Genomic DNA, 14,693 nt, shown 5'->3' on the forward strand with positions numbered 1-14,693 from the left:
GGGGACGGGGAATTGAACCGTTGGGGATTGTCTTTTTGGTTTTAAGTGTTATATTTAATTATATCATACAGAATATATCCTGATTCATATTCTCTTCCATTTAATGAATCCATGATCATCTGGTGCTCTTTAGCCTAAAAGAACAATGAATTTTATTCTCCACTGTATTTTCTCACTCATAAAATACAGTACATGGACAGAATTGAAGATTGCATTATGTATTAAATTTCTAATGATGTTGATGTGGAGAAAATCCATGGCCAACACAAATAATGTCTTAATCAATCTTGTACCTTCTGCTGTTCGTCTGGCAGCACTTAGTGGCCACTGCCTGGCTGACAGAACTCTCTCTCTCTCTCTGTCTCCCTCTCTCACTCTCTCTCTCACTCTCACTCGACTCTCTCAAAGTCTAAATATCTTATCTTTGAAATTGGTAGGAGTAACAGTGAGAAAAGCTCTCATACTAAAATAAATATGTGTGTTTTTATGATATACACCTATCTTTAAATGCAGCAAAGTCTGTTTCTCTCTATATCCCATAATTCAAAATCCTGAGGCCTCCTAAGTTGAAGTACAGAGTATATAGTGCAGAACTCGCTCTGGTCCAAAGACCACTGATCATACTAGCCAGTGAACAAAAAGTAAAATCCAGTAAAATTCATTGTTTTATCGTCTGTCTCTGCAAGACACTTTGTGAAGGAAGTCATACAAATGTTCTTTAAGATGACCAGACTCTGAATGCTAACTCGAATATTCGTTTTTGTTAAGAATTAATATTTGTACATGTTAACCCGTCAGATAGATTTTCACCCCATGAAAGGTCTCATTTAAAAAAAATATATGTATCTGTAAATACTGCTAGGCTCCCTTATCGTTTTGATTTCACTGTGAAATTTGGTAGAGCGTAACTGTAAAAAAAATATGAATCATCATATTGCCAGTTTTCTCCCATTCTACTCCCTTCAAACACCAAAAGTACATCAAAAGCACCAAGAGCGATCAAAACACAGTACGTTGATGTCCACGTATCTGCAAAAGTTGACATTACATATATTTTGGTTCAGAAACGTAGAGATTCAGCGTATTCACGCTTTGCAAAAACGTACAAACGAGGCACATTACCTTTGGCGTTCATATCTGTTTCTGTGCCTTTTGAGCCTGTGGCGTCATCCTAGCAGTAAGCCTGGGAGTCAGGGCCGCTTCATGATCCAGGGGTCAGTCCCCGCTCTCGTAGGGCTCAAGACCTTCCTGAACAACCCCAACCCCCTTCCAGACCCCTAGGCGGCTCGCCTCTCAAGGACGGTGAGGCACGGCCAAACTAACGGTTTATACGTTGGTCATAAAGTTGAAACAAGACTTAAATCAATAATAATTCATTCATCTTTTATTTTATGCAAGTTGTCCCAAACCAGTTGGTCTGGCGGCACATCTCAACTCAGAGAAAAGCTTGTCAACAAGGGTTCAACAAATAATCTCAAGGTTCTGTTCAAAGAGCATTGAAATGCAGAGTGAGAAAGTGATGTATTCCAAAAGAGAGAATAACAAGTAATGTGTTCCAGAAGAGAGAATAACAAGTAATGTATACCAGAAGAGAGTATAAAAAGTAATGTGTTCTAGAAGAAAGAATAAAAAGTAATGTGGGCCAGAAGAGAGAATAAAAAGTTTCCATCATAAATTTTCAGATTTGTCAATGGAATTTAGCCACATTTGGTTTGGTTTAGTGTGTAGAATTTAGTGGAATCTTGCGGAACAGACTTGCATGCATTCTTAAATGCATCCGTATTTCGGAGGTGTAGTTTTTGAGGATGATTTCCCTGTTCGAAAACTAAAACTAGGCTACCACTACTTCGGGAAAGTTGGTATATATTCACCTCCCGCAGTGCGAGTCAACATTGGCTTGGAGCGCCGACTGCTATCGAGATGGTTGATCAAAACATATAACACGTATGATAATTAGAGGTCTATGAATGAAGTTCACCACTATGGATGCAATCAGAGGACTGGGTGTTGAGTATCGTGAATAGGCTGTAACCTCCACCATGTCCTTGAACATGTACAGTAATCATAGTGATAATGATTGATAAAATAAAAAAAAAGATTAATTTGCAGTCTAGCCGTTAAATGTCGCTTTCTTCAAATTAATGTTGCACCTTACACAACACAGGCCAAGACAGGCCCCCGCGGTCAATAGTTTGAGGGGTGAGGGGTCTGAGTTTTCAGTGGGTTGTAATCCCCACCGCTGTTTATAAATTCGACACACTGGACCTTTAATCAACAACAACAACAACTACCAAATCGACCAATCCCTCTCAGACACATTCCCCTCTTCCTAAATGACTCGGCGTTCCAAGAGGGAAGACCGAGTCCCTCGGTGCTCCAGGGACCTCGAGGCGGCCGGCCGGCCCGTCGGGGTCCAGCGAGGCGGGGCCCGGGCGCCGGCGGTCCTCCTGGCCCGGGTTGGCACTGATCTGGGAGGACTGCAGGCTCAGCATGTGACCCCTGGCCCGGGACTGGTACAGCTCTGTGGACGTCTTCTTGTAGCTGGCCTCGGGGAGATGGGCAGAAGGGAGAACACGGTACTTCAAACCAGGGTACAACGCCCCCGTTTGGTTAAAGGTCCCATGACATGAAAATCTCACTTTTATAACATAAATATGAGTTCCCCTAGCCTGCCTATGGTCCCCCAGTGGCTAAAACTTGCGTTTGGTGTAAAACGAGCACTAGCTGTTCTGCTCGCCTTTGAAAAAACGGAGGCTCAAGCGCGCTGATTTGGAATGTCTTTATTTATGTCGTCATAAAGCATCTAAGCTCCTCCCCTTACTCTGCCTGGCCCGCCCAGAGACGTTGGCCCGCCAATGAGACACGACCGTGCGAGCGCCACATGTGTGTGTGTGAATACACACACTGTAACGCAAGTGTTTCTTGTCAGTTCTTTGACACAACGTATTTCCACAACGAGACTGTAGTGGGGGTTATCTGAGCCATGGTTGAGAAGGAATTGGGGGAAAGGAACTTTGGCTTCGACTCGCTGAGGTACATGAACTGCGACATGCCGCCGGTTGCCGCGAGGCACCATCGCCCGGCAGCGGGCAGCCGGCAGCAGGCAGCGCGCGGTTCAGTCTACTTCAGATTGATGTGAAAGTTGAAGAACCAGAGACGTCGCAGAACCCGACAAAGTCGTTTGTGATTCATAATATCGTCTGGAGGCGCACACAGCTTTTGGCCGTGATAATATGTATTATATGATATAGATATGTATGTATTATATGATATTATTTAGATATAGAGCTCCAGAACTGTAACGCAAGTGCTATACACTTCCTTGTTATTTGGATAACCGTTCTGCTTTTGGTGTTATGGCGTATAACACGTCGGACTCTCGTCTCTGGTATTTCTACAACGAGACTCGTAGTGGGGGTTATCTCAGCCAAGGTTGAGAATGAATTGGGGGGAAGGAACTTTGGCTTTGACTCCCTCAAGAACATGAACCACGACATGGAGGAGAAAGGGATTGTTGGTGGCGAATGTCTCCCGCTTGAGCCCCGCTGAGGGATGTGATGGAAAATCTACATGTTGTTACGTTTTTGGTCTATCTATGAACTTAAGTTTTGTTACTATTTTGTGTGATGCATATATTGCCTGCCTTCTACTCTCCTAGTGGGTCATCTGAAGTGTGAACCTTCGAGGGTCATGTGATGCATTTTATTGCCTGCCTGTTCCTATGTTTTCGTGTGTTGTAAATCATCTTCCATGCAATCCTTTGATGTATGGGCCTGTTCCTCGACCCCCTGGCTAGCGTCAACGAAGCCAGAGGGTTACATGGCACGGCCGCCACCCACTCCAATGGCATCCAGGGGAGCTTCAATTGTAAAGATTACCATCTGGTAAACCAAGGCTTTTGGTTTATTGGGGGACACACCCCCTCCAGAACCCAACCCAAGTGAATAAGAACTCACGACTCTGAACAATCGGTGGACTTCTTCCGAGCGTACCTTTAGAGTATGAAGTAAGACGCAACGAGAAGCTACCATCTGAGGCCTAAGATTATTGAAATGTTTGCCTGTTTTATTGTTTGTTGATGCATGTTGTGATGTATCTTTGTTCGTACTTTTATTACAAATATATATGACCACCAATTGTCTACAGTATTGTGTGCTTTTTGCATCTAAATATCTCATCTGTCTTAGACGCAAACTCTGATAGAGAAATTGCCACGACAATTTGGGGGCTCGTCCGGGATACTTAACCTGACGATCCCGTGAAAAATCCCTGGGTGTCTGCCAAGTCAGGTCTGAGGATTCGGTCTCAGTCCCAAAGCTCTACCTCGCCTCCAGGTGACTGTAACCAGATTAATGGGGTCGAGGAAAGGGTGTCTGTGGGGGATGAAGTAGGGGTTCTTCAGTACGGTATCCAAAGGAAAAATAATTCGAGCAGGTGAGATCACAATACTGTTTAAAGCTTCAAAATGAAATCCGTTACAGGAACGGTATATAGATGTTTCGGTAAACGTAAACTTTTGTCTGAACAATAGGCCTTGTTCAAGGAAACTCTGTTATAGGAACATACGGTAAAGCTCCGCTTCCGTCAATATATATATGATTATATATGTAACAGAAAGGGCAGCTAGGGTCTGTCGGGGACGGTAAAGGGAAACCCGTTGAAGCGCGGTTGGTGTCATATATATATCTATAAATAATAATAATAGGCATTCATTAATAAATATATGTATATGTGTGTAGTAACAAGGAGGTTACGGGGATATAGTTGAAAAAAGCATCTAAATTGTTACTCCTCAACACATACACTTGCAAACACTGACTTATACGTGCTATGTCCCCGTTATGTGTTGTATGTAAATGTGACATGCGATGTGCCTTGTCCCTGTTACATGCTATATGTGCTGCAGAACAGGAACCTGCTGGAAATCAGCTATTTTACTGAGACAGGCCCGTTTTACATTGTAACTTTGTTACTTCTAATACTTTCCTGTATAATAAATAAAAAGAAAGAAAGAAAGATATTAGATAATTCGTTAAATAATAACTAATAGTGTAAAAGGATCTAAAACATGGGTAATAGATCAGGAAAAACAGAAATAACCGGACCTGCAAAGGTAATGTTGGGGAAACATGGTGATGCGGCTCTGGAGGGTTTAAAATACTGGTGTAAACTGGGCTTTCCTGAGATGGGGAGTTTTAGCTTAAAACGGTTAAATGAGTTAGAGAGACGGATGTTGGAGTCAGAGAAGAAAAAGAAAAGTTCCAAACTATGTTGGTGTGCATTTTATTTGTGGGAAAGAGAGGGCCAGGATAGAAAAAAAAATCAGCCAGAGACAGAGAGCGTAGAGAGTGTGGGGATTTTTAATCTCAATGTCACCCGAGATATAGACCCGGACCTGGACTGCACCGGCGGACCGCGTGCGAATCCCCCTTCACCTCCCCCGTATGACAACGCCCATGAAGCCGCCTCATCGGACAATCTCTACCCTGACCTCAAAGAAGAGGAGGAAGCACCCGCATGAAGCACGACAGGAGATAGGCCTGCAACTCGTAGCCAGGGGAAAGCTCCACAATCATTCCAGCAGGCGACGGCCACACCGACCAAGCGGGAGCCGCTTGAGGAACCAGGGAATGTCGTTCTCCCCAATTCCTCAACATGGGGACGTGAGGGATGGGCAATTCCCCAGGATCAAAGTACTGAACTCCCAGGATGGCAGTCCAGCATACGTTTTCCTTGCATGGAGACCCAGTGACATTAAGGACATAGCGGAATGGCTCCCAGACCCATCTGCAGTGGGAGGGGCTGCCTTCGCCACATCCCTTCTTGAGTTGGTCCAACAACACAAGGCCTCCATCAGCGAAGTTCGCCAACCCTGTACGTACAGACTGACCCTAAGGTGGGGTCGTATTCAAGGCGACGTGCCCGGAAGGGACGAAGCTGATTTAATGTTCAGTTGGGATCAAGGGTCCGTATACCGCCGGCTGGTAGAGGGACTGTGCGATCGGGCCAGGAGGGGGCGTTCCCCTTGGTTAGAGACTGGACCGCTCTCCGCAAGGTCCAACAACAACCAGGCGAAATGGGGGCTGACCTGGTGGACCGTGTTGAAAAGGTGTTCAAAATCCATGGTGGAATGCCGGTACCGACCGACCGAGTAGTTCAGACTCCATACGAAGAAAGCCTCACTGGACGCGCTGGCCAAGAACATATCAGAGTTCAAACAGACACACTGCATTGGGTGGCGTACCGCCAGACTTGATTTGATTATAAGTCACGCCACCCACGCAGAAGACCTCTTCAAGAGTAAAGAAATGCTCGGGCAGAAGAAAGACAAAGAGGTGACCCAGAAACTTCACCTCGCCCAACTGAAGGATCGTAGGACCACCCGTCGTGACAAAGACCAAAGAACCGACCGGCCAGAAGGGAGAAAGTCCCGTGGATTAATCAACCGGGACTGTTTTTATTGTGGCTCCAAGGATCATTGATTAAAAGATTGTCCCATTAGAAATGAGGAAAACGATGAAGCGGACGACTGGGAATCAGCACCTTCCCGTGAAGTGACTGTGAATCATCCAAGAGGCAGAGGTGAAAGGGGGCATTCGCATTGACGGGACGCAGGAGCAGGCCAGGTCCAATGAGGAGGTATGAGCACCATAACACAAACACAACAAACACGCAAAATGGTCTCAGCGTCACAACACACAACACAAGCACCACATCCAAATTATTGTTGTATGGTTCTCACCAGCCTTACGCGACCTGATCAGCTAAATTTAATATTATATATGGTTATTATATATGGTTATTTTAAACAACGGGCTATTTTAGACAGTGGATACTCGATTTTTACAATCTATCACAACCAGTTTAATGGTCAACCATATCACACAGCCATGACATGACCCCGACTGACCCAGACTAACCCCGACTGACCCCCAACTGACAACGTGACGGGGACAACAGAAGTGTGTTGCCTAATATTGAAAATGCAGATTTTTTACATTATGATATTTTGTTAATGTTTTATGGCCAAAATGGCAACAAGGTGAATTGACGAACGCATGAGAGAGATTGGAAGAAGTATGTGTTATGAAAGGAGAAGAGATAGATGAGAACGTAAGGCAAGACAAGATAAGGAAAGGGGTTGGGAGAAAGATAACCCATCTGCATCGAGTTTTGTTCAAATAGATCCGAACCTGGACAACGCTCCTCCTTCTCCTGCTTTCAGCCCGACCAGTGGCCCAATACAGTGCAAATACCACGACTCCTCTACATCAGACTTTATGAAGTTACAGACCATGGGAGGCCCACCTGAAGAGCTACGGAACGGTCTGCTGGACGACACAAGGAGACAGTCCAGCAGGACCAACAGCACCAGAGTGGTGGCCTCCATGGTGCCTGTGTAGCCACAAGGATATGGCAGGCACCATGGACCACCATGGACCACCAGGCACCACCCTGGAGCCTGAACAAAGACAAAGAGACGGGAGAGATGTGGGGACAGGCACTTCAAAGGACAGCCCGTGATGTGGATGACAGGCAGGAAGCAGAGAGAGAGGTGGAGGCGTGTCCAGGCGGATGGAGAGAAGAGCAGTGTACGGAAAGTATCGCACTAGACACAGCATTCACGCATATTACAAGAGACGAGATCTAATGTGTAACTAGGACTGTGTATAAATTGTGTGATAATTTCTAAGAGGATATCTGAAAGGTTTGAAAGTCATCAGGAAAAGTGGTTTGAAGAAACAGACAAGCAGAAAAGTTGAAGGTTAAAGAAATGTGCTGGACAGAATCCAAATGTACGACAGCGGTAGAATTCATTAAGACACAAAACGTTAAAATTGAACCCCAAAAAGCATAACCATGATGTATGCTACAATGTTTTTCAGAGTTAAAGTAGAGGGTAGGTTGGTTTTTGCTTGCCAACTACTCATGTGTTTGTATCACGGCAGCAGCATTGAGGACACATCAAATACGAAGAATATTTTTTGTTTAGAAATGTTTGTAAAAGGTAGCCTTGTTTCTTTGTTTTTGTTTTTTTTATGACTTTTGAATATATGGAAATCAGATTACTTGATTGTGATGTTTATGTGGATAATTATCAAAAGGGGGGATTCCCAAAGAAATTATCCAGTGACAATGGTTCACATTTGGAGAACCAAGTCATCCAACAGAATTGACCCACGCAACCATTGTGCGTACCACCCTCGGAGTGGTAGGACAGTAGAGAGGTAGAATGGTCCCGTAGAGAACATCGTCTACGGGACAACAAGCCAATGCAACTGCAGATACAGCCCAAGGAAGGGCAACTCCACGATACATGGATTACTATCGAAGACGTGCCTGGAATTCACCAAGGTGGTTGGAATCATTCCAAGTCCTGTGGATCACAGCAAGGTAGCTAAGAGTGCCACCCAGACCCACGCCAGCCACTGCAAGCGGGCACCATCACCAACAACAAAGGTCACTTCCGACCCAACCCCCTTGGCCGTCACCCCAACACTGAAACCAGGGTGAAGTGCAAGTAACTCACCCTTACACACACAATCACGTCAGAACCAGGCCCAAAAGACTGTCTCTGGCCTGGGGAGAGATGGGGAGAGATGGGGCCAGAATCAACATCATTCAGAATGGACGCCAGCCCTGGACCACTATCTGATGGGATTGATAGTGTGATAGAAGTTTCATTGTATTTTTTTTTTCAGGTGATGTTAAGTGATTTCGTACTACCTTCTGTAAAAGCGAACGGTGGTATAAATATCTGTACTTGGAGGCCATGGTCGGACATAGTAGATTATGAACATATGCATGTTGGGATTAAATGATCATTTTAATCCTAAGGGTTGCATGATTTTGTGATTATAAATAATCAAAGGGGGGATTGTGATGGAAAATCTGCATGTTGTTACGTTTTACGATCTTTTACGATCTATTGTGGCAGACGCCAGGGAGGGGTGGTGATTGAGGGGAGGTATGTGGCAGCATGCTGGCTCCACCCCCAAGCTTTACAGGGACTGCCTCCCTTAACGATGCAAGCCTGAGGTGCATTAGGCAGGAGTGCTTGGGGATAAAAGGGAGCATGCAACCACATGGAGGAGAGCCTACTACGGAGTGCCTCTGAGTGAGCCTCTGTGAACTGTGTGTGGCCATATGTGCAGGAAACCTGAACATTGACGGATTATTTGTGTACCGACCGCTTTGCATGAGAACCCTCCCGGTGACGACCCCTGGACTACGGACTAAGGACTCTGGATTACCCTTTTCCCCACCCTGGTGACAATTATTTGTCTATTTTGAATAAATCACCTTATTGAACTGCTCTCTGTGTTGTGTGTATCATTTGACTTGGTGGCATGGAAACCCCACACCCACTGGCCCGCTACACGTGGTGGAGAATGCGTGCTTGCAGCCAAAACCAAGTTAAATAGATAGACCAACAATGGAAGCGTTGATGAAACAGCTAGTGGAAGTGAGCATGGCGCACCAGGCTATGACCCGGGAGCTGGTGGGAGCGCTAGCAGCCGGACATGGCGGCGTGGCTGCAGGCGCTACAGCTTCCCGTCCTGCCCCCAGCAGGTTTACCTCAATACCTTTGAGAGGACGGCGGTTCGGGAGAATTGGGATCCAGCACAATTGGCCAGCCTACTCACACCGTTCCTGTCAGGCACAGCACAGAAGGCGTATCAGGACCTGACGGACGATCAGGCGTCTAACTACGAAGGGCTGAAGAAGGAAATACTACGCCTGTATGGGTACACGTTGATAAGTAGGTCACAGAGGTTTCATGATTGGACTTATGATGCAACGGCGTCGCCGCGCTCACAAATGCACGATCTAATTAGGTTGGCCAAAGGCTGGCTGACGGCTGCCCCACTGACGCTTACGGCCACAGAGAAGGTGGTCATGGACAAATTCTTGCGATCCCTCCCATACGAGGCAAAAAAATTAGCCAGCCAAGCTAACCCACAGAGCGCAGATCAATTGGTGGAGTTGGTGGAAGGTCACCAGGCGGCTGTGGAAGTCCTACGCAGTGGACGTCTACTGAGGGGTGAACCCAACCCTCGCCCAAAGGAGCGGGAGCGGATAAGGACGGAGGACCACGGCAGGATCCCGGCCAGGGAGACGCCAAGAGCCAGACCCCCGAGACGACGGCCTTTCCTGAACCCAGACAGCAGAAAGTGCTACGAGTGTGGCGAGCCGGGACACATCTCATGGACCTGTCCGAGTCGTGATGTCTCGATGCCGTCGGCATCAGCCGGTGAGTTAACAACCGGGCGTCCCTGCAGATTGCTGACGGTTTGCTGGGGGGAGGAAAGTGGTCCTTCCCCAGTCACTCCGGTGAAGGCCAACGGAAGGGACACGACAGCCATGTTGGATTCCGGGAGTATGGTGACCCTGATCCGACCGGACTTCGCCCGGTCCCCGAGCTTGATGGACACTGTGGCAGTAACATGCATACACGGTGAGACTAAGAACTACCCCACTACCCTCCTTCACCTACAGACCACAAAGGGGCAATACACAGGACCAGTGGGAGTCGTCCCAAACCTTCCGGTGCCGGTTCTTATTCTGAACTCTCCGCTGTTCAGCCAACTGTGGGCCAGTTTGGCCGGAGAGGGGGGAGAGGACACCGGAGAAGGGCGAGGGCCGATAAGAGGGAGGTCCGGATGTGTGGCCTACACGAGGTGGACCCACAGGGGTCAACTGAACCTCTATCGGGAAGTGACGCAGGGGACACAGGACAGGAGGCAGGGGAGGCGAGTATGGACAATCTGTTCCCGATGGACCATGAGGCAACGCCAGAGCCTGCCTCATTATCGGGACGGTTCGGAACAGCCCAACTGGAGGATCCCAACCTGACGAGTGCTCTCCAGTAGGTGACCGTGGTGGACGGGAAGGCCATCGAGGGGGTAGGTCTGATCACATACCCTCATTTTGCCATCAAAAACAAGTTGTTGTATCAGGTCGTAAAGAGGAATGATGAATGTGTAGAGTTGTTGTTGGTGCCCCGTCCCTTTGTTCAATCAGTCCTGCAGCTGGCACACTCCCACCTTCTTGGGGCTCATCTAGGGGTGGAGAAGACCCTGGACCGGATCAAGGCAAGAGTCCACTGGCCGGGGGTAAAGAGGGCAGTGGATGATTACTGCCGCAGTTGCCCGGAGTGCCAACAGGTGGCACCAAAACCACATTTCCGTGGCCCATTAATTCCCCTACCCATTATTTCAGTTCCTTTCAGCAGGATTGCCATGGACCTGGTGGGACCACTACCCAAGAGCAGCCGGGGGCACCAGTACATCCTGGTGATACTGGATTATGCCACTAGGTACCCCGAAGCCATTCCACTGCGCACCATGGCCTCAAAAGGAATTGCACGTGAGTTGGTCCTGATGTTCTCCCGGTTGGGCATTCCCGAGGAGATCTTGACAGACCAGGGAACCCCGTTCATGTCACGAATCATGAAAGACCTCTGCAAATGAATGCAAATAAAACAGTTGCGCACCTCAGTATATCTCCCGCAGACCGATGGACTAGTGGAAAGGTTCAACCGGACCCTGAAGCAGATGCTGAAGAAGGTGATGGAGGCGGACGGACGGAATTGGGACCAGCTGCTTCCCTATCTCATGTTCTCGATCAGAGAAGTGCCCCAATCGTCGACCGGCCACTCTCCATTTGAACTCCTCTATGGGAGACGACCCCGGGGGCTGCTGGACATAGCGAAGGAAGCCTGGGAACAGCAACCGTCGCCCCATCGAACCATGGTGGAAGACGTGGGAGACATGAGGGACCGGATGGCCACCTTGTGGCCCCTGGTGCGGGAACACATGCAGGAGGCCCAGGTTGCCCAAGCACGGGTCTACAACAGAGGGGCCCAACAGCGAGATTTCCAGCCCGGAGATAAAGTGCTGGTACTTGTCCCCACAACAGAGTGTACGTTTCTAGCCCGGTGGAACGGGCCAGAAACGTACACTGGACGAGGTGAATTATAGAGTCTGACAGCCGGGACGTAGGAACCCAACTCAAATTTACCATGTGAACCTGTTGGAATGCCCGGGATGCACTCTGCTCTATTCCTCCAAAGGCTACCAGTGAAACCGGGCCTGCCAAGGTGCCCCTAGGGGAACAGCTGAGCCCAGCACAGAGGCAGGAGCTCATGGAGTTGGTCGACCAGAACCAGGATGTGTTCTCCAGTGAACCGGGCCACACCAATCTGGTACAGCACCACATCATCACTGAGCCCGGGCAAAAGGTGAAATTGAGACCCTACCGCATACCGGAGGCCAGGAGAGAGGCCGTCAGGACCGAGGTAAAGATTATGTTGGAAGCGGGAGTCATTGAGGAGTCAAACAGTGAGTGGTGCAGCCCCATAGTGTTGGTGCCGAAACCCGATGGCACCATACGCTTCTGCAATGACTTTAGGAAGCTAAATGAGATATCTAAATTTGACGCCTACCCCATGCCCCGAATAGATGAACTCATAGAACGGCTAGGGACCGCCCGGTATATCAGCACGCTCGACCTGAAAAAGGGTTATTGGCAGGTACCCTTAGCTCCCGAGGCGCGGGAGAAAACCGCTTTTGCCACTCCTGACGGGCTGTTCCACTACAGGAAGCTACCCTTCGGATTGCACAGGGCCCCGCCCACCTTCCAGAGGTTGATGGACCGGGTACTCCGTCCCCATCGGGGGTACGCTGTGGCCTATATTGACGATATAGTCATCCATGGGAGTGAGTGGGACACTCATGTGAAGCAGGTGAGCGCAGTATTGCAGGCCTTACGGGAGGCGGGGCTAACGGCTAACCCAAAGAAGTGTCAGCTCGGTCTGCAGGAGGCGGAGTACCTGGGCTACACCATTGGGAGGGGATGTGTGAAACCCCAGATGAAGAAGGTGGAGGCGATACAGGACTGGCCACGGCCCCTGACCAAGAAACAGGTACGCACGTTTGTGGGGCTTACCAGCTACTACCGGAGGTTTATTCCCCACTTTGCGTCCATAGCCAGCCCTCTGACAGATCTGACCAGGGACCGGCTGCCCGCCCAAGTCACATGGACCGAGGAGACGGAGAAAGCCTTTCAGGACCTAAAGGGCGCACTGTGTTCAGGACCCGTGCTGGTAACCCCGGACTTCACCAAGCCAATGGTGATGCAGACGGATGCGTCGGAAACAGGGGTGGGGGCAGTGTTGTCACAACTACATGAAGGTGAGGAACACCCAATTATTTATATCAGCCGGAAGTTGTTGCAGAGGGAACCAAAATACTCCACGGTGGAGAAGGAATGTCTTGCCATGAAGTAGGCCCTGGAAACCCTGAAATACTACCTGTTGGGGCGCCACTTCACCCTGGTCACAGATCATGCACCACTGGTTTGGATGTCAAGGAATAAGGACAGTAACGCCAGGGTCACCCGCTGGTTCCTATCATTACAACCTTTTGCCTTCTCGGTTGTTCACAGGTCAGGGGCAGCCCATGGGAATGCGGATGCCCTATCCAGGAGGGATGCTCTGGGGAGCTGGACCGCCCCTCCCTCCCGGTCGGAGCTGAGGGGGAGGGTGTGTGGCAGACGCCAGGGACGGGTGGTGTTTGAGGGGAGGTGTGTGGCAGCATGCTGGCTCCACCCCCAAGCTTTACAGGGACTGCCTCCCTTAACGATGCAAGCCTGAGGTGCATTAGGCAGGAGTGCTTGGGGATAAAAGGGAGCATGCAACCACATGGAGGAGAGCCTACTACGGAGTGCCTCTGAGTGAGCCACTGTGAACTGTGTGTGGCCAAAGAGTGCAGGAAACCTGAACATTGACGGATTATTTGTGTACCGACCGCTTTGCATGAGAACCCTCCCGGTGACGACCCCTGGACTACGGACTATGGACTCTGGATTACCCTTTTCCCCACCCTGGAGACAATTATTCGTCTATTTTGAATAAATCACCTTATTGAACTGCTCTCTGTGTTGTGTGTATCATTTGACTTGGTGGCGTGGAAACCCCACACCCACTGGCCCGCTACACTATGAACTTAAGTTTTGTTACTATTTTGTGTGATGCATATATTGCCTGCCTTCTACTCTCCTAGTGGGTCATCTGAAGTGTGAACCTTCGAGGGTCGTGTGATGCATTTTATTGCCTGCCTGTTCCTATGTTTTCGTGTGTTGTAAATCATCTTCCATGCAATCCTTTGATGTATGGGCCTGTTCCTCGACCCCCTGGCTAGCGTCAATGAAGCCAGAGGGTTACATGGCACGGCCGCCACCCCCTCCAATGGCATCCAGGGGAGCTTCAATTGTAAAGATTACCATCTGGTAAACAAAGGCTTTTGGTTTATTGGGGGACACACCCCCTCCAGAACCCAACCCAAGTGAATAAGAACTCACGACTCTGAACAATCGGTGGACTTCTCCCGAGCGTATCTTTAGAGTATGAAGTAAGACGCAACGAGAAGCTCCCATCTGAGGCCTCAGATTATTATATTATATGCCTGTTATGTTGTTTGTTGATGCATGTTGTGATGCATCTTTGTTCGTACTTTTATTACAAATATATATGACGTAGTATTTTGTATTTTGTGCTTTTTGCATCTAAATATCTCATCTGCTTAGACGCAATATCTGATAGAGAAATTGCCACGACAGGGACCACCGCCGGAGGCGGAGGTGCCTAAGCGCTGCCCGGCAACAATCCCTTTCTCCTCCTTGTCGCGGTT

General features: G+C 48.7%; 1 protein-coding gene across 3 annotated transcripts in view; it reads right to left on the bottom strand.

Moving 5' to 3' along the window:
* Positions 1-1,362: 1,362 nt before the first annotated feature.
* The window catches only part of LOC132455141 (copper-transporting ATPase 2-like), a 67,867-nt gene continuing 54,536 nt past the window's right edge, over positions 1,363-14,693 (bottom strand). For 2 of the 3 annotated variants that reach the window (XM_060048867.1, XM_060048866.1), the window contains one exon: positions 1,363-2,541. In XM_060048867.1, the coding sequence (XP_059904850.1) occupies positions 2,310-2,541 (232 nt within the window). In that variant the 3' untranslated portion in view covers positions 1,363-2,309. Of the gene's footprint in view, positions 2,547-14,693 lie in introns of all 3 variants that reach the window. The other variant, XM_060048868.1, reaches the window with a different exon arrangement.

Source organism: Gadus macrocephalus, chromosome 4, assembly GCF_031168955.1.
Source record: "Gadus macrocephalus chromosome 4, ASM3116895v1".
Taxonomy (NCBI): Eukaryota; Metazoa; Chordata; class Actinopteri; order Gadiformes; family Gadidae; genus Gadus; species Gadus macrocephalus.